Raw genomic sequence first — 19444 nt, 5'->3', positions numbered from 1 at the left:
ACGTTGTAGACACCGCCCGTCAAATTCAGACCAGTTTGACTGCCGGACACATTAAGATGCCAGTCTGCATTCTGCTTAGTATGCGCTCGTCAGCCTTGCTGAGCCGCTTTGCGGGAATTCAGAGCAAACGGTGACGTTAGCAGTAGTCGTTATAGATATCGCGGAGCGACAGAAGCTTTTGCCTAACATTCTCTCAACAAGAAGATCTAATATGAGGTGCCTTGTTGGTAAGCGCTCGGAAGGCGACGTCCATCGATCCATCATCGACTGTTTGAATCTAGAGAGTTTAGGCCAAGGATAGTAACTCGGCTGTGAGGCGGCTGATACAGGTGTGGCACGAATCTGCATATATAATTCTAGAGCCGAGATCTGCAAAGCCTTGCGCAATGCCTGCCTCCTGGGCGTGCGCGCAATTGAGAGCCAGAAAGAAGAGCCCGTCAGCCTGTGTTCTCTGGTGAACTATGGTTGCAGTGTAAAATCACTGGGGCTATGGTCCTGCTGTGTCTATGTAGTACACCGTTTGAAACAGTTTTTGATTTAAGAAAATGGCGCAACTTTATCACATACCTCGGTGGACACACGAACTGCACTGTAAGCGAAGAGATAAAGAGGTTGCTATAGAAGAGAGGAAGAAGGAGGTGCCTTTGGAGACGTCTCCGGAATAATTTTGACCACGTGGGGTTTTTTACCTCACCCCATCGTCCATTATACCTCTTAGTATACCTCTTATTTTTTACCGTATTACTGTTCAATAACCCGAGCGTGCGCCTGTTTTCTGCATTGTCGCGATTTTGCATCAATGATCTCCCACAAGCAGAGATACCCAGAGTCTGTGCTTCCACAACTCACAGCACCAAGCACGGTCTTTCGGCGTAAACTCATATTGAGCATGTAGACTGCTTATTAGGCAGCATCCGGAGGCGATCTAGGAAAGCCGCATGTATTTGATTCATTGGGTGCGCATGCCGCAGCTCCGAGTACGAGTTAAGCTTCCTGACGCCAATAGTTTTCATAAGTCGTAGCCCCCGGTAGGCCCAACGCTGGTTTGCGTCTATTCGGCATTTGTATTTTCTGATAGTGCGAAGGTACGACACGCTATAGAGTATCCGTGAAGTCGCAAATGCATGAGTGAGCCCAAGGCGGGTTCTGCTGCGCAACCATCCGCGCGGGTTATAGACGCGGTGGATTATACGCTCGACCCGCTGAAGCCATCGGCGAAGCTCTGTCTGAGCACTCACCGTTGGAATCCCGGCCGACGGATAGACATACTGCGGAGGAAGACTTCTGGAAGACTTCTCATAATATAACTTAGAACTTTTAATGATACCACGATTTCAGCTATCGATGGTTTGTGGAGTCTCTCGATTGAGGTCGGGGAGCATGCAACCACTGGTATTGTCAGCATAACCTCCTCCCCCACACACACAAACATGCATCATCCAGCTCATGTCAACCCCCGCACACTAATAGCTCCACGCAAAATGGCGACCTATTCGCACGCCCGACGCATTACTATCCGGCTGGGGCACAGCCCTATAACAGTGGCGGAGCAAGCTCGGTGTGAGACAGGTTGGCCGCTTATCCCTAAATCGTCCCAAAATTACTCAATTAAAAGACGCCTTTACTCGCCAGCAGGTAAATCATTACAGAGGAGCAGTGGCAGACAGCTGTGCACCTTCGAACAGAACCTTACGGCATGGCTTGTCCAACGAGCTGCCTCGTTCACTAAAATGAACAAGGCAGTGACAATCCCGATTTAATGATAAGTGGTCAGCGGTCCCTATTTGCCATCCGGTTGGACTTACCTGCTGCCTTATGAGGAGCTGCACCACTCTTAGTATGTTACAAATTTATTGCGTATCTGGCCCCCTTCCTATTTTCAATTTTCGCCATTCTTTGCAGAAGAGCCAAGAAAATCAGAATCCAACTGCGTAGTGCTATATTCAAGGCATATTCTGGGCAGTTTAAAATGTCGTACCAAGCATGCTTTTAATAGCCTTTGCCGTCAAATAAAATATGCCGCTGGGCTAGTTGGTGATTCCTACTGGCACGAATACACCACAAAAAAGTCAACCACTGAAACAAAGACGACACGACACCAAGAGCGTTCTTTGTTTCCTGTCATCTTTTCTTCTATGGTTGCCTTTGTTGCGCTATCTTCTTTAACAGTTTGCAGTGAAAATTAAGGAAACAGGGGTGTGAGCCTGCCGGCACGTCTCCTAGGCATTCATTAGTCGGAACCTAGTCAAACCTGAGGAGAATAGACGCCTTTGTGCAGTGAAACACGCATAGCTGCCTCACTACAGTACACAGGTGCGCCAGTAATAGGAGAAAAAAGGTTGTGTGTGCCACCTGTCGGAAGCAAATACTACTTTTCTTGATGTTAAAAAGTAGAGGCCATGAGTGTTCGGCCTGGCCAAGGACCCTCACGTCTTCTCACGGGCGCAGGAGCGAACGAAAGACGTGATTTAATGAATATGGGGGTTGGGCGATGCACCGCCTTCATCAAAAAATTTTCCCCGATAGCTCAGGTCTGTTCTGCATACAGACGCGCTTCGCAGTGATCATGGCCTGGAGTGCGGTCGTCACAAGGGTCTCCTGCAATGTGGGAAGAGGGCGCCGCCTTAAGGTGTCGAGCACAATAAGACGTCGGGGGGGGGGGGGGCGGGGCCGGAGCGGGCAGCACACTATAGCAGACCTCTGAAAACCTCAGAGAATGCGGCGATTATTGGCGGCAAAGGGCTGTATCCCGTGTTCTGATGGGAAGCTAGCACCGATTATCTCTTGGAAGCTGCTTGTGTCTTGCGATCACGCTAATGACTCATCCTCCTTGATGTGACTGTCTGCACTCGGTCGAAGTGGCGAGATACTTTCATTTCGACATGTGAATACTGAGAGGCCTGCCTTAATTGGAAATCGCTGACTTGGAATTCGCTATATAAGTCAGGACTACGATAAAAGTATTGCCATTTTTATATAGATAAAATATGGTTTCCAGGAGAAAATTGCCCAACGAACTTTTGCTTCTCCTATATGCTACTGTATCTACAATATGCTGGGATTTCTATAATCAATCAGCAGAATGTGCTGTGTCCCAGTCGAAAAATACAACAAGAACACAACAAAGAACTTGTCTTGTCGTATTTTTGGCATGTCGTATGTCTATTGTCTGTCTTGTGTCGTAATTGTGTTGTCTGTCTTGTCTTATATGTGTTGGCCTGTCTTCTGTTGTGTCGTATTCCTGTTGTCTGTCTTGTGTCGTAATTGTGTTGTCCTGTCTTGTGTTGTGTCGTATTCATGTTGTCTGTACCCTGCCGTAATTGTGTTGTCCCGTCTTCTGTTGTGTCGCATTCTTGTCGTGGCTTAATGAGTGAATATACAGTAAAACCCTGATAATTCGAACTCTGGTAATTCGAAATCCTGGATAATTAGGATTTCTGCAGTCCCGCAATTTCTGATATAAATTTTACAATGCTGCAGCTGCAGCAGCTCAGTTAATTCGAAGACCTGAAATGCCATGCGAGGATGTCTGATCCCGATTTCGCTGCAAACCAAAGAAGCGATGGCCCCTTGGAGCCATGAGGTGGCAATGTAGGGCGATGCCTATTAGCAACGTCGATGCTCGATATGCAAGGCACCCAAGTCCCAGTACATCTCAGCACAAAAACCGATCTCATACAGCTTGTAGACCGCCGGAGCGCACGCCTGCAGAGAAGACGTGCTTCACTGCAAAACAGGCATGGATAGTAGTTTTAAAGTTACATACTATCGGCTATTAATTCATCAAGGGATGGCCAGACTGATAGCAGCGGTGCATGTGCTACTCTCCAACCTGGTCGCGATCAAGGCAGCATCTAAAGGAGGCGCTGGCATTGAAGCATCCGGCCCTAGCAGTGTCAGTGCATGTCTAGCGATGGTTAACTGCGCACAATGCTGGCAGCGCCGCTTTTGTGAGTAGTGTTCCGTAGAGCGATAGGTCGACCAAACAGTAGCGCCGGCCTCTTTGCGCCTTAGGTAGTTTTGGAGAAGCGCCAGGTAGTATATGCACCCCATGCCCGTACCTGTTCCCGGCAGGAAATTGGGCTTGCTCCAAATGAGTCAAACTTTGTCAATTCGCACACTAATCGCTTCCGCTGAAGAAAATTCGAATTGCTCAGTTTATTCAGCTCTTTCGTGCTGGTGGTCACTTCGTCGGACAAGCGGAAGTGCGAGGGCAAACTTGTTCGGGCAGCACGTGTGTGTTTAGGCAGGGTGGAATGCCGCTTTTAAAGCGAAAGCTTTACTGGCCTCACACCGCTGAATTTGCCATGGGCTGCAGTTTGACCTTGAACGTCCTTGCTGTGCCGCTACCACAGCTACGCATCACGTGACTTCACCGCGCAGCCAAGCAGTCTTCCATCGCTGTGCCGGGGCTCCACAGCTGCGGAGCGGCTGTTGCCTGACCACGTGATCTAGCCAAGCAGACACAGCTTGGAATCTGTAACGAGTGCATTCCATACACTGGATAGGCAACGCGCCCACCCTGCAGGTAGCATTTTATAGTTGATCGTGAGCGGTTGGTCACCCAATGAACACTGCTGCCTATTGCTGCAGTGCTGCGTGTTTGCCACAAGGTTGTAAGCGCTAATGCATGCAGCCCACATCTATCACCACCGCCATGAACCTCAAAGCACGACTGAGGTGTCCACTGACCCAGGGAGCCAGTTATGTGCCCTTCCTTTTCTCAAAAGTCATCAGCGTCTGGAACACTGTCAATGCCAAGGCCAATGAACACAGTGAAAGCTGACAGCTTTCACTTTGTATACCTTGGATTAATTGAGTTATTCCACATTCATTTTTTCACTTTTTTATTTCAATTGGCTTCAGATTGCTGTCTTTGTGATGGCATCATTACACATTTGTTGCTTTGAGTTGCACGTGCGTGCCATGCCATCCCGCGGGGAGCTACAAAACAAAATGCAGCAGTGGTAAACGCAAAGTTCGCCCAGTATTGCGGTAGCGCATTCCCGCAACAGAATTTTTCGCCCGTCTCCATATTTTTGCTCTGGTCAGTTAATTCTAATAATATGCGTGGTCCCAACGACTTCGAATTGAAGAGTTTTTACTGTACTTCAGTCATTGCCCAGTTATTGAGCAGCTGACTGGTCGGCTCTGTATGTGCACTCCAGAACAGATACGAAAACACCTTACTTGAGCACAACCATATTTATTGGCCGAAAAATGCCTTTCTCGATGCTGTCCTAAGGTGCACGATGTGGTTCACCAGACAATCGCCTCCCTCCAGGCAGTCCTGAGAAAAAAATAAGCAAGAAAGCTCGTATTCATGCCCAACACCATATTTTTCACACACATTCTAAAATTGGATGCAAAAGGCACAATAAATGGACCACCACAAAACCAGATGCAGAAGAAAACTGTACTTTTCGAAGCAAAATGATATGCATCACAGTGGCCCACTGTGTTACCCTGTAAGTCTGGCTTCCTGCAGTGAAAGATTGCGTTCGAGGTTTACCATTAACAAAAGAGAGCTGAACCCTCAGATCAGTCACTCAGGAGACGAACTGCAAAGCATGATCAATGAGTTAGACAATCAGATTCGAACAGTGGGTCTAAAAATTAATATGCAGAAAACTAGACGAAGTAATAATGCTCAACAGTCTCGGAACGAAAAAGCACTTTACAATTAGCAGCGAGGTGCTGGAAGTGGTAAAGGAATACTTAGGGCAGGTAGTGACCGCTGATCTGATTCACAAGAGCGAAATAACTATATTAAGAATGGGGTGGAGCGCATTTGGAAGGTTCTCGCAGATCATGAATGGAATGGCAGTTTACCAATATCCCTTAAGAGAAAAGTATAAAGCAGTTGTAGTAGAGCCCCTCATAACGAACCTGACATCACACAAATTCCTTTCGTTACATCCGACGCTCGTAGTTAAGTGGACTCTCCGTATAACAGCCAAAAATACTAAGGAAACCAAAGCGGCATTTATTTCGCATAATTCTGCTTTATGCGTGCCTACTTGTGTCATGGCTCCTTCCAGGTTTCTAAGGTATCACTAAATCCTTGACAAAACCCTTGCTGCCAACTATCAAAATTACAGTTGGGATTTAACTGAAGGTTGAAGTGTCCATGGCAGCTGGTGGCCGGTCAGCCACATAAATAGATTCCTGGCAGTAGGCGAGTGCTCGCACTTGGTGTTCAATGTCTTAGTCAGAGCATGCGCCTATGCGATTTCGTGGTGCGTAGGAACATCGTCATCCGAGGAAACATCTGGCAGCTTTGCATTACAAAATGTAGTGTTTCGAACATCATCTGTTGTTCCTTGGCTCATGCCCAGGAAAATAGTAGCACAGCGCTCATGGCAGAGTGCATCAGCTGCACTGTCCGCTGTATTATGCTGCCTGCATGCGGTAGCAGCACAAAAAGATGGAGCCGACTGCGCAGGCGATGCATACTACTTGGCCAGCCTGGCTTTCAAAATTCTCAAATTGCTGCTGCTAGTTGATCTACGGCCAAGGTCATTATATCTGCTTTCGACGATGCCCCTGTCTTTCCAGGGCAGTGTCCAGAAGGGTGAAAAACACTCCTTGATCTCTATGCTTGCTGGAAGCATGACCTCTTCAACTTCTAGACGTGTCGATGCCTTCCCATTTACTATAATAAGAGTGGTGCGGCCAAAATTGTTCGCTGTATCCACGACAAATCGCTATGGACTTTATGCGTAATTTGACGGTAGCAATGTATCCGTTCGTAATAAGCGAGCGTTTGTTATATCTACGGGCATTATAAATGGGTTCAGCTGTATCTTACCGGTACTCACCTATGGGGCAGAAATGCTGAGGATAACAGAGTTCAACCTAATAAAATTGAGGACCACGCAGCAAGCTATGAAAAGGAACATGATAGGTGTAGCATTCAAACAGAAAGAGGGCAGAGTGGGTCAGAGAACCAAAGCGGGTTAAAGGGAAGATGAAGCAGTTTTCGAAAAAATGACTTCTCTACATCATTTTATAGCTTTTGGTCCGAAGCAAAAGAATTTCTCATTGAAAAAGAGCGGAAATAAATGCAAAAAGTTGTTTTTTAGAAGAAAACGCGCCCCACCGCCTCAGGGCGCCGAGCGAACGCTGCTCTTGCCCGTGATTGGCCTGGACCCTCGTGACGTCATCCACGGGGATCTCCAGCCGGCACTGACGGCGTTGCTGCGCAGCGCCTTGCTTCACCTAGCTTTTAAGAACTACGTTGTGGAAATTATGGCTAATTCAAGCAGTGTTGAACAGTTAGTACTTTCGTCATACATGTTCAAGCCATCAGCAGCTTCAGAAAGCGGTGGAACCAACGACGCCGCGGAGTGCGCCTGCAGTGAAAGTCAAGTCGCGACGTTTTCACGTGTTGGAAATCTTGACTGGATGGATGGGTGGATGACAGCTTTTATTTCCACGAGAAATAGAGACCCCTTACTACTCACCGCCCCAGCATGCAGGCCTGGAGGGCGCGGGCTGGAACCTCCGTGACTAAAGGCTAACAAATATTTTCTCTTCGCGGCATCAGCCGCCAGGCGGATTGGCTTGACTCTGCCGAGCGGGTTCTTCACTGCGCAGCAGGGCTTCCCTGCTTTCTCTGCTATCAATATCTTCGCCGACTCAGGGGTAGTCGGCGCACTCCCATATTCTCTGCTTCCAGGTAACTGTGGAACCGCCGGACTGCAACATGGACGAGCATGCACAAACCTATTCCGAAATCGTTGAGAACTACAGACTAAACAGAAAACTGGTGCCACCGCCTGATAAAAAGCTAAGAAATAGAGAAGGGACCACATAACGGTGTATGCAAGCCGGAAATTTCGTTAACCCAGTATGGGCCTTTCACGTCCTACCAGGGTAACACGAAAACCAAATCTTGACTGATACGTATTCTTTGCGTAGGTGCATGCGCGTGCATATCTTTTATGTAGGTGAAGCGGCAATAAAAAAAAGCTAATTGTGTCGAAACGTTTCGGTGTACCACTGCTGCATAAAAGCCTGGCCACGAACTTCTTGTAACGCCCGTAAACATGATCTAATTCAGATCACCGACAAGCTTACACGAGTCATGCGAGGTAAAGCATTTGTTTCTTCATTTATTTATAGTTACTTGCCTAATTACTCCCAAAGGCCTTTTAGAACTACAAATAAATGCCAAACTAGACGAGTTGGAGTGGGTGTACGGCTGTACTGCAGCGCGAAGAGACGAGGCGACCAGGAGGAAGCTCTCATGTGCACTTTCCTTCTGTCGCATTTTCGGGCTACTGTTCAACCATGAAACTTCTGCACTTACCCCCGTACATTGTTTTTTTTGCATGCTGAATTCGCTTTTGAACAATAATTATGGCTGTGTTTCGGAGCTTGCAGTGCTGCTAATCAAAACTCGTGTGCTGCGAGATATAGTTGCTGCTGTTGCGTATCGAGATAACCGGCACGATTGCTTGTGACATATACATGCGTACCGCGGCTCGACAACTTTGCCGTTCTGGCTCAAGGAAAAATTTGCATGAATTCTGGTGCCATATTCAATCGTCAGCCATTACCAAGCGCTCATCAATGCGAATGTTTGCTTTGCTCAAGTATGCTAGGCTTAAATAATCGGTTTTTATTGTTCAGTTAGGTGCAGCTGCATGTGCTGTGCACTGTTGAAGGATTAAGAGAATTGCTTGTGCTCCCATCAAGTGCAAGCAATCAGGAAAAAGCCAAAAGGCACACAGTGCGTAATGAGCTCAAAAGAGTTCAAGACTGTGTGCCTGAAAGACAATGCTGGAAGTGGCCTTAGCTCAACATGGATGTGAACCAGCTGGAAAAGGCAAAGAGTTTACATACAGGTAAGAAAAAAATAATATAACAAAAAGAGAAATATTGATGCACATATTTTGTGCAGGCAGTTTCGGCATGCTGCGTACCACTAGATTGTCAGGTTAACGTGGAGGAGGCTTGGGGAGAACCGACGGATTCTACCGCGATGTGTGCTGAGCGCTGTTCGAAAGAAGTACCATGTCAAAACTGGTTAATACACAGGCTTCAAGCATTACACGGAAAGCCCGAACGAGAGAAAGTAAACGGCACTGGCAGAAGATTACGGTAGTGTATGGTTCGCGAAACCGCGGGCTGCAGCGAAGCAAGCGCAGCCGGACAGCCGGCCGACTCTCCGTGAATAGCGTCACTTCCGCCAGTTTGCCCTCTCTGCCGTACCCCCCCGCGCTTCCGGAAGCGACGAGGGCGTGCCGCTGGCGGGTTTTGAGAAGCGATTGCAGCTCCCTTTGCGGATAGAATCGGGAAAAAATCTACACACATGATTTTCAAGTTCCTTTCTTCCCAACCACAGCGTTTCGTGCGATTCGAAAACCATTTCAGCTTCCGTTTAATGACGTCCTATTTAAAATCAAGAGGACGAAATGGGTGAAGGAAAGATAACCGATGTTTCTTAAGAATAATGGAATGGATTCCAAGAGAAGGCAAGTGTAGCAGGGTGCGGCAGAAAGTGAGGTGGGCACACGACAAGGTTAACGGAGATATGGGAGAGCTCTTTGCCCTGCAGTGGATGTAATAAGACTAATGATGATGATGAAAGAAAATTATCAGCTCACTTACTCGATTAGCGGCGTAAGTCCGAGCACTTTTGAGCCAAGTAACGAGGTAGGCGCTTGTGGCGTTTTAGCATCTCTTCACCAAGGCAGCCTTTAAGCTTCAAAAAATGCCAGAAAGAGTCTGCAGAGACATGGCACAAAAAGAATATGCGGCAGATCAGAGAAAAGCCAGGACAGCAGCTTGGGCGTGCTGGCTACTGATATGTGACGGAACAGCGCAGAACAACGGGACAAGAGACAAGTGCCAACTTACAACTCATTTTTACTTTAAAGAAACACTGCTTCTGATAACTTCTTCACAGCTTCAAAACACGTGCCAGAACCATATCATTGAAGCCTTTTAAAATGACAACCTAAGATTTGTAATCATAGAGGTTTGTAGTCACATTTTAGTGTGTCAAATTTTTTATTTGTTAACTCAACAGACGGCGTGCTGACACAATGATCGTGCAGCCTCGCTGTCTTGATTATGTCGCGGACTAACTGCTCTTTCATGATTAGTCAGTGATTTACATCTGCCAAACAGGCGCACAAGTTTTTGAGGGGCAGTCTCTGCAATGAATTCCGAGGTTTCTGCAAAGCCCGGCAGTCTCACAGAATAAAAACTTAAAAGTGCAACTCCTAGTCACGGGTAGCAATTCTAGGTTAACTGATCTACAGTAGAATGTGAATAATTCAAACTTCGTTATTTCGAATCTTTTCTGCAGTCCCAGTTACATAACATTAATGAGGCTTTTGTGTACGATACAAATATGTTAGAGAAAAAAATGCATGAGCATGAAACATTGCCGCTTGTAGAAAATGTTATTAACCAAGCAATAACCAAGTGTCTTCCACTCACCTGCCATTGAAGCTACCTTGGCAGGGGAGAGCGGAGGGAATACTTTTGTCGCACCTTTAGAAATGGCATTGTTCGAAAGCGTCCCCGTCACGCTCCTCTCCGACAATACCGTATTGCCCCACAAGCGGACTGCTAGCTGCTTACAGAAAGCCGAGTCATTGTTGGCGGTTAACAGCCGCTCCCATGTCCCTGGGTCAATGTAGTGGCCATGACCAACGTGTACCTGAAAAAAAACAGATGATTTATTAGTGCACCTCAGGCACGGCGCAGAGGCCAACAGCACCGAGCCTGCACAGGACACGAAGCAGAAGTGCCCAGAAAACACATTCTGCCTAGACAATTCATTCAGTCTGTCTTCATTCACAGTATTCGTTGCAATATTTTTAGATTTTAGAGCTTTTGAACCACATATTTCTGTGCACTCCGGTTTAGGTTTTAACTTGTTTCCTGTGCGGAAAGGTGAGCGCGCTAAAAAATGGTTAAAATTGCGGTTTGAGAAGCAGCTTAGGATTGAGCATGGTCGGGCGCAATTGAATAGGTCATGTAGCAGCACCGGATCAGCACTCAATTTGATCCCGATCAACTCATCAAGATTGCAATTGTCCGTGTGATGGTGGTACAGGAACCAAAATCGTTCATAGGGATTTCTATATAAGAGGAAGCTTTCCAAGCTTCTCTGAATTCCCTTCAGCATGGCACTATAATTGAGATGAGCTCAAAAATGAAGCAAGAAACTCCCCTAAAGGAAGGAGTGGGAGACAAATTCAACAAATAATGATTTACTGCATGTGGGCAAGCTCCACATGGTCAACATTTTTACTGACGTCCTACACGCCATCTAAAAAAACAAATATGGAGTTAAAAATTTTGTGTCCCTATTTCTTTACAGAATATATGTGTAGCAATTCTAACTTCAGTGAAATCTTGCATTTTCTTTGCAGCTAAGTTTGCGATGATTAAGGGGCACTGAGGCAAAATTTCAAACACAGCGAGACTAACCCTTGGGAACACTATTAAAATTTTTTCCTGAGCACAAAGGGGGCTTAATTGCTTTCTTGATTGAGCCAAATGAGATATGACGGTGATTGCATGTGGAGCTACTCAGCTAATTTTCAGCGTATATATGCTTGTTACTGAGCAGAAAAAATGAGAGACCATGCTCTTGCATCACACTTTGCATGCTGACTATGCAAACTCATAGGCATGTGGCTGCATGAGCACGTACTAAATAAAAGAGACAAGCACTCTGCAATTACAGAACCGCAGCCTGCACAAAGTGGCCGATTCAAGTGAGAGCAAAGCTGCTTTACAGGCAACCAAAGGCGTTACGAAGGCGTTGTAGGCGTTACCGAAACAAAGTAACCAAATATGTCACTTGTTACGCTAAAAAAGGAACGCATTACCGCCCTACATTAGCTACAAAAAGGTAACGCGTTACCGTTACCAAAAAAAGTATGGCACGTTACGTTGCCATTACTCCATCGCAACAAATTATCAGTGCGTCTTCACAGCACGAACTCATGATAACAATTTTATAAGGCTCATATTTCACAGCACGCGCTTACATGAACCCAGTCCCGGTTTTCGGCCCGACAACTTGACAACCAGGCCCTGTTGGGTTCACGTAAGTGCCGCTATCGGCTCAAGGGCCACCTATGAGGAATATTTGCAGCTGCATTCTTTACTTGTATTGCCCCCTGGGTTACTGCGCCCTGCGCTGGGCAAGGAACAAAGCTGTTCTTCCACATGTCCTGAATAGGGAGCCCCCTTCCTGTGTTTTGGCCCCTTGCACCACAAGCTCGAGCAAAAAAGAAAAGTAGAAATCCCTCCCGAATACAGCCCAAGAAACAAAAAAGGAAAGAGAGCTCAAGTCCGTTGAAGTTCTGAGTAAAAACCTGCGCGCACGAACACAGACAACCAAGAGGTTGGTGGTAGAATGTAGTAGCGGCAAAATATTCTGACGCCAGATGGAGCCACGTCCCGCTAGTTAAGTTTGGCACGAATTTCAAATCCCCGCAGAAAATGCATACACAACATACAGAGCCTGTAAAGCGCAAACACTAAGCTCGATATGGATTATATTTGCAGCTTGACAATAAATAAAGAAAAAGGGAGGAAATATTGCGGATGAAAGTCTGATGCAGAAGAGCGTGTTGTCGGGCAAGTTGGCTTTGCATGATATAGAAGAAGTTAGCGCAAAACTTAGATGAAGACAGAGAAGAAACACACAAGACGACACACAAGAAACACACAAGAAGACAAGTCTGATCTTGGCTGTTTTTTCACGAGATGACATGAAAACAGACATATCAAAAAATGCAATTTTTCTGAATATTTACCTCTCATTTGTAAAAAAAGAAACTTAAAAAATAACATCTGTCCACATTTCCTCTATGCACTAAAGAAGAACACGCTGCCACAGACCCCATGAAAATCGACCCATTTTTACATGCGCTACAGCTTCTGAAAGTTCCCATGTATTTCCTGTGGACACTGTCAATGGTGAACCCTCTTAACTGCATGTTTTTGTGCCAACATTCGTGCACTCCAGATGGCAGATGCTAATGCAAATGCCAGCCTTGGTTCAAAGTGCTTGGTGCCTGGTTTAGTCAGGGAAGCTGACATACAGTTGTCTGTGGCACAAAAGGCATGCCTGATATTCTAAAATATCTTTTTTCAAAACAGAGAACCACAATTCGCCTTGGTGTATGCAGCTGCACTTTTTGATGATTATTTGCTATCAATATTCAATCGGTCCAGCACATAATTTTAAGAAACAAAAGCCAAGTTACAAAGCAAAGAAAAAAGAGCAAAAACTCCCATGTCATTAGTTACATCACATTACCGGTCATGTACAGATTGCAGATTCGTAATCAGTGCAGAAGATATGCTATCATCAGTAGCATATGCCCATCATTAATGTTCAAGCGTCCCGGTACTGCTCACCTCCCCAGTCTCATTTGTGGTGCCAACAGTCAGGTCAAGGTCTTGGTCTGCCTTGCGAGGAGCTGCAAAAAAACAAAAAAAGAAGTCGGCCTCATGGAAAGCAAATACACTGCGTCCTCTCAAGGCCTGCCTCTGCTGAAGGGACGTGGAATGGCTGTTTTTGTTGGGAGAACACTGAAGAGTCACCAAGCACGCAAGCTCGCTGTACACCAGAGCAGCCAAAATAAATACCTTTTGACATTGGCCGAGCTGGTGGCACAGCAGGGGTGACATCAGCCCGCGGAGGGGCGACATCAGCCCGCGGAGGGGCGACATCAGCCCGCGGAGGGGCGACATCAGCCCGCGGAGGGGCAACAGGCGGTGCGGCAAGTGGCGAGGCCACATCAAGTGGCAATACTGGAGCAATGGTGCCGAGGGAATGACTGTGCACTAGAAGAAGAGGGTACAGGGATGAAGACATTGTTTCCTGTGGTATCAATGACAGGACTAGATCATCAGTGAATGGTATTTGAAGATACATTAAATCTCCTACATTTATGCAAGCACAGTGCCAGGTTGACTACGAACAAGCCGTTACAAGCAGCACTTGAATGCTCAGCAGTGCAGCCCTACATTGGGTATATCAGACAGAACCATCAAAAAAACAAACATTGTTTTGAAAAATGTCCATTTTCACTCTGACCACCACTGAACAATCACCTACTGGATGCTTGTTCCAAAAAAATGTGGTCACAAAATTATTTTCGCAGGATACAAATTCCAAGGAATCATGATTTGCAATCTGCAAATGAACTACAAGAGGAATTGAAGGCTAAAGCTTGCCTGAGGTAACATGCATGTATGCTTACTTGCAGAGTTGACAGCCTGAGTGGCACTGCCTCCTTCCCAGAAAACCTTGTCAATCGTGGCACTCACATTTTCATTCTGTGAATGATCTAAAGAAAAAACCAAAAACTTGCACACTGGATAAAGAGTACGTACATCAAGCAGAATGAATTTATGCTAGATTAAAACTTCTACCTAAATTACAAGCACTACATAAAATATGTAACTAACAAGTCAATTGTAGGAAATGCACAATATCAAACATTGTACACATCCAATACATGCGAGAACAAACTATGCACAGCTGACCATAACTTCAAGAGCCACCTGAAACTCAGGCGTCATCCCCATATAACAGTACTGACGTGACACTGATGAATTTCAAATGTGGTTTTTCACCTCACCGTGCCCACGCAGTACTGCTAACATTTTATTATTATGTTGCTTGCAGAATGATAATTATAAGAGCGTATGCAAGCATGAAAATAAAGTATGAGGGAGAATCAGAAAGTCTTTGCCCTATTTTTTTTTTATCCGAATGACTGCTGTAAATGTGGAGTAAACATATTCATTCTCATCGGTGAGCTTTTCTTGGAACAGCCCGCCATCTGCTGGCTGTTATCGGGCGGAAATGCTCAAGAATTCTTGATGTGAAGAATGCGGTTATCCTCCAAAACAATGCAAGGCCACATGTGGCAATCAGAACCGCCGACAAGCTCTGGTCATTTCACTTGGAAAGTCTTGACCACCCACCATAAAGTCTGGACCCTAGTGATTTTCACATGCTCGGTCCGCCGAAGAAGTCCCTGGCAGGACAGTGATTCACATGCAACGATGAAGTCAAGGCAGAAGTCAGACAGTGGTTCGACAGTCAGCCGGACAAATGCTACCACAAGGGCATCTTAAATTCAGTGCTTCGGTTGGACAAATGTCTGGAGCGGTGTGGGGACTGGGCGGAGAAATAGTGCAAGGTAGGTAGAACAGTACATATATTTGTAATTACCTGTATGTGCCGTATTTTGCTTGATACAAAATAGGGGCAAAGATTTTCTGACCCCCCTTGTACTAGATGCTAGTCTATGCACTAGAGTTGCCCTTACTTTTGTTTTGCCTTCATTCATAAAATGTTTACATAAGCTCTCATGACAGAAACTAGCCCAATGGTACATTATGGTATTATTATACTGGTCATCCAGGGCTGTACCTAAACAAATGGTTACATGATCATGAATTATCAAGAATACTACTGAGTCATGACTGCCATCCCAAGGTGAAGTCTGAACAAATGGCCGAAGGAGACCGTAACCATGTAACCCGAGAACTAAAGGAAATGCACTATGTGACAAAAAATGCACTTTTGGCAATACAATGCTGTGTCAGTCTTGTACAGAAATCTGTTTAGTATTTCAAGACTTCTACTGAAGCAAATGGAATGTTCTCATATGCTCCTTTTCGTCTTCCCAGTTTGATGTGTCTGCAAGACTTCATTCTGCAGCCTTATTTTTTTTTGCCCACAAATCACCTATTAGTAAAACCATATCCTGTACTTCTTTCGAACGCCCTTCTTAAGCAGTGCTAACTTTATCCCAAAAATGCACCAACAAGGCTAGCAGCAAGTCTAACTCGACTTCACCGAAGTAGAGTAGCTTTGACAACGGCCTGCACATGGAAGAAGCTGTATAGTATGGTTGTTTACATACCATTTTGCAGAATATTTGCGCACAGTGCCTTCTGGAGGCTTTCATTGAGGCTTCTAAGATTTTTCATTTCTTTCTCCTTATCTTCAATCACTTCCTTGCATCTCTCCAGCTCTGCCTTTAGGTCCCGCACTAGTGACTCAAGGTGGGCCACCTTGGACTCCTCAGGAGAGTTTCCTACTCGACTACTGAGCAATTCCCTCTCAGCATTTTTCTTAGCAACTCCTTTCGCCTGCTCCTCTAGTCTTGCCTACAACAAGAAAATCAGAATGCAAATCAAGTTACACAATAACAAATGAGAGCTCACCTATGTCACTGGCAAATTTATTTACAGCATTTCAGCAGGAAACAATGACTCAGTTATAGCAAGACACCACTTGCTTGACTGCCACTTCAACAAACTGAAAAAACTTAAAATGTCACTGCACTCAGTGCAAGTAAAGGTCGGCTTACCAAACCGGATACATTTCAAATTTTACTCCTGAGAGTTGTTGACACAGCTGTACCTAATGTCAACGGGCCAATCCCCAATAGGCAGGCCATAATAACCATTCTAGACTTCTCTAAATGTCCAGGAGGACTATGCAACAAGATCTATAGCTACGCCCGTGAGGCCTTATATCATACTACGCTAGGCTCCCAAAATTTAAGTGGCACTTCCAAAATACAGAATTCTATAATAGAGCAATGGGAGGAAGTGCTGTCCATCAAGAGCCTGAAAGAGCAGCGAAAACTGAACGACCATGCCAGGATCGCTGCAGCAGCCACAGGTGCCCTGAACAAAGGGCTCCATCCATCCGCAACCAAAATTTCCGAGCCCAAAATAAGTTTTTTCCTTTTTCTCCTCTGCTACACCAGTTTCAACAATGCCGGAGAAGTCACCTGAATTTATACGAGGTATTAAATACAGTTCGAATTGTGAGTAATGGAATATAGATGTTACCAAATATGACTCAGTTTTGTAGCGACAGCTACATTACGGTAGCATTTCGAGCCTTCAGCATGGCAGCGCCGTGGCTGATCACGTGGTTGGTCACATGACCAAGTTCTACTGAGCCAGCTGTAGCTATCGCATCACTCCTGGTTTAACCAAATCTAAACCACCGCCAATTTTTTTCACTTCTGTGTAATAACTTCGACTGCAAACTTTTTATGACATCTCGTGACGTTGTTGAAAATGTAAAATTTGATTTGGGTACTCTCAATTTGTAATTTAAAAGAAAAAAGGAAACATTCCAATGAACGACCCACTTTCTTCACACCTAGAAGCAACACTCAAATCGCCATCGCCTTATGTGCTCAACTTGATAGCACTGAAGACAGTGCTACAGTCCCTGTAGATATTCAAGACATGAAGTTTTTCGTGGCATAACCCATTGACAAATCACTATAAGAACAATGACAGTATTTATTGTCAGCCGTGCATTTTTTTTGCAAATAATCATTTCGCATGCCCCAACAGCAAGCCTTAAATTCATCCTTGTCTGAAATTGTGCTGACAAAGGCGAGAAATAATACAAAAATCGCTAGTTACTTGCACCGGTCATAGGTAATCACTGCTGACATGAAACAAATTATCCCACAATTAGCAGCACACGCTGTCTTGAAAGCAGCACTTTGAAAACAACCTTGCTAAACCACTATGACTGGAGTGGTGAACTACTGCCATGCAATGCAAACACATGTGAACGCACAGCCTGTTCCTATTTTTACCACGGGCGAACTTCTCTCAGCTCATGCAGACGTTCACATTCCACTCTGCATGCGATACATAGGAACTCGCACTTTCTGGACATAATTTGTTGTAGCGTAAAATTTGCTAACATCATGTTCACATATGCAACGAGGATGGAGGGCTTCCGACTGATTTCGAGCACATGGGGTTCTTTAACCTGTACTGACATTGCACAGTACAAAGGAGTCATGCATTTAAAATTCGATTTGGGGGAAAGGAAATGGTGCAGTATTTGTCTCACACATGGCCGACACCTGAACCGCGCCGTACGGGAAAGGATAAAGGAGATACTAAGAGAAGAAAGAAAGAGGTGCCGTAGTGGAGGGCTCGGAATATTTCGACCACCTGGTGATCTTCAACGTGCACTGATATCGCACACCCCACGGCAGTATTCTGCATTTCGCCTCCATCGAAACGCGGCCGCCGCGGTCGGGTTCGAACTCGGGTACTCCGGATTAGCTGCCGAGCGCCCTACCCACCGAGCCACCGCGACGGGTTCCATGCATTTCACCTCCACTGAAACGCGGCCGGCGCGGCGAGGATGCATGCAAGTTGCTGGTGGCGGTGTTTCTGATGACCAAGCACCACAGGCTACAGAAAATTCGCTTGAAAGCGATTGCTATTCGCACCTTTTTCCTCGGAGGTATGTCCGTCTTGCGGGCGCATTTGCGTGCTTCCTTGCGCTTCCTCCACTGCTCCATTTCTTCTTCCGTATCTGCGGTTTCCAGTGCACATTATGAATTTACAGGCGCTACAAAACAACTCCAAAACCCAGAGAAAAAGAGCACCTACCTGTCATATGGATGATTTTCCCGTCATAGTACCCTCCGCAGGTACTCGAGTCTCCCGCCCAAAAAATATCGTAGACTTTCTTGGGGTCATAGTCTTCAATGTCGTGCGGAACAAAATCCCGCACGTCCGTGTGTTGAAGAATATAACTCCTATCTTCTTCAGCGTAGCGCACAAGGACATACATGTTCTATTGCTCGAGCAACAAATCTAGAAACGCTAGACCAAGCACGAAGGCAAAAAAATGTGCTGACAGAGTCGCCTAGATTGCTGTTTTTGTATTCACTGAAATGAATAGTGCAGCAGGCGCACGTCTCCGCGAAACACCAGCAACGGCGGCACTGCGATCGCCAACGCTAAACATCACGCCTCGCAAGGAACAGTTTAGTTTTTACATTTTTCTGTGAATACGTACGCATTTTCTGGCTCAGATGAACGTCTATTCATTAACTTTCTAACGTAAAACATATATTTTTATGTTGTTTGACTTTGCTAATGGGTTCAGGAGTGAGCGTTTGTAGCGCCGCCGTTTAACAAGCGGATTGCTGTTGTAAATGCCTCACGGGAAGTCTGCTCCCCGGGCCACTTCTCTGCTATACCTGTACCATGACCGTGACCACGTTCGCGCCAAATATTCTAGTTCACTGTAGTCACGCGAATGATAATGTATACCTTCTTTTGGAGCAGAAATAACTGGTGTTACATCTTTACTCTTCCCCTCTGCTCCGGCATATAACTATGTAACCACGTTTAAACCATTTGAATTGCAATACAGTTTGGTGCACTGAAAACCTTGCTTTAAAAATTAGTATAATTAATTGAGAACGTTTATAAGGTAGCTTCTAATGCTTTTTTTATTTTTTAGTTATAGTCCGAGTGCATGTTTCCATGTATTGTGCGCCAGGGCTGTTAGAAAAAATTTAATTTCATGACGATCTGGTCTGCGTCGCATATTTTGTCCCAGTTCGCTTCCAAATTTTCCTTTTGGCTGTTTGCC

The 19444-nt window shown here is 45.6% G+C and overlaps 1 protein-coding gene across 2 annotated transcripts; it reads right to left on the bottom strand.

Annotated features, from left to right (window-relative positions):
* Positions 1-4497: 4497 nt before the first annotated feature.
* Positions 4498-18728, bottom strand: LOC144134996 (uncharacterized). 2 transcript variants are annotated; one of them, XM_077667778.1, is made up of 9 exons: positions 18451-18728; positions 18288-18373; positions 15927-16173; positions 14250-14336; positions 13633-13830; positions 13402-13463; positions 10456-10678; positions 9619-9735; positions 4498-5290 (listed from the first exon to the last, which is right to left on the bottom strand). In XM_077667778.1, the coding sequence occupies exons 1-8, from the start codon at positions 18632-18634 to the stop codon at positions 9623-9625; spliced, it is 1200 nt and encodes a 399-aa protein (XP_077523904.1). In that variant the 5' UTR covers positions 18635-18728; the 3' UTR covers positions 4498-5290; positions 9619-9622. The 2 variants fall into 2 exon arrangements, with proteins under 2 accessions (XP_077523904.1, XP_077523905.1); XM_077667779.1 differs by lacking the exon at positions 4498-5290 and adding an exon at positions 7083-7701.
* Positions 18729-19444: the final 716 nt, after the last annotated feature.

This window comes from Amblyomma americanum, chromosome 5, assembly GCF_052857255.1.
Source record: "Amblyomma americanum isolate KBUSLIRL-KWMA chromosome 5, ASM5285725v1, whole genome shotgun sequence".
NCBI lineage: Eukaryota > Metazoa > Arthropoda > Arachnida > Ixodida > Ixodidae > Amblyomma > Amblyomma americanum.
This window is presented reverse-complemented; position numbering and strand designations above follow the sequence as displayed.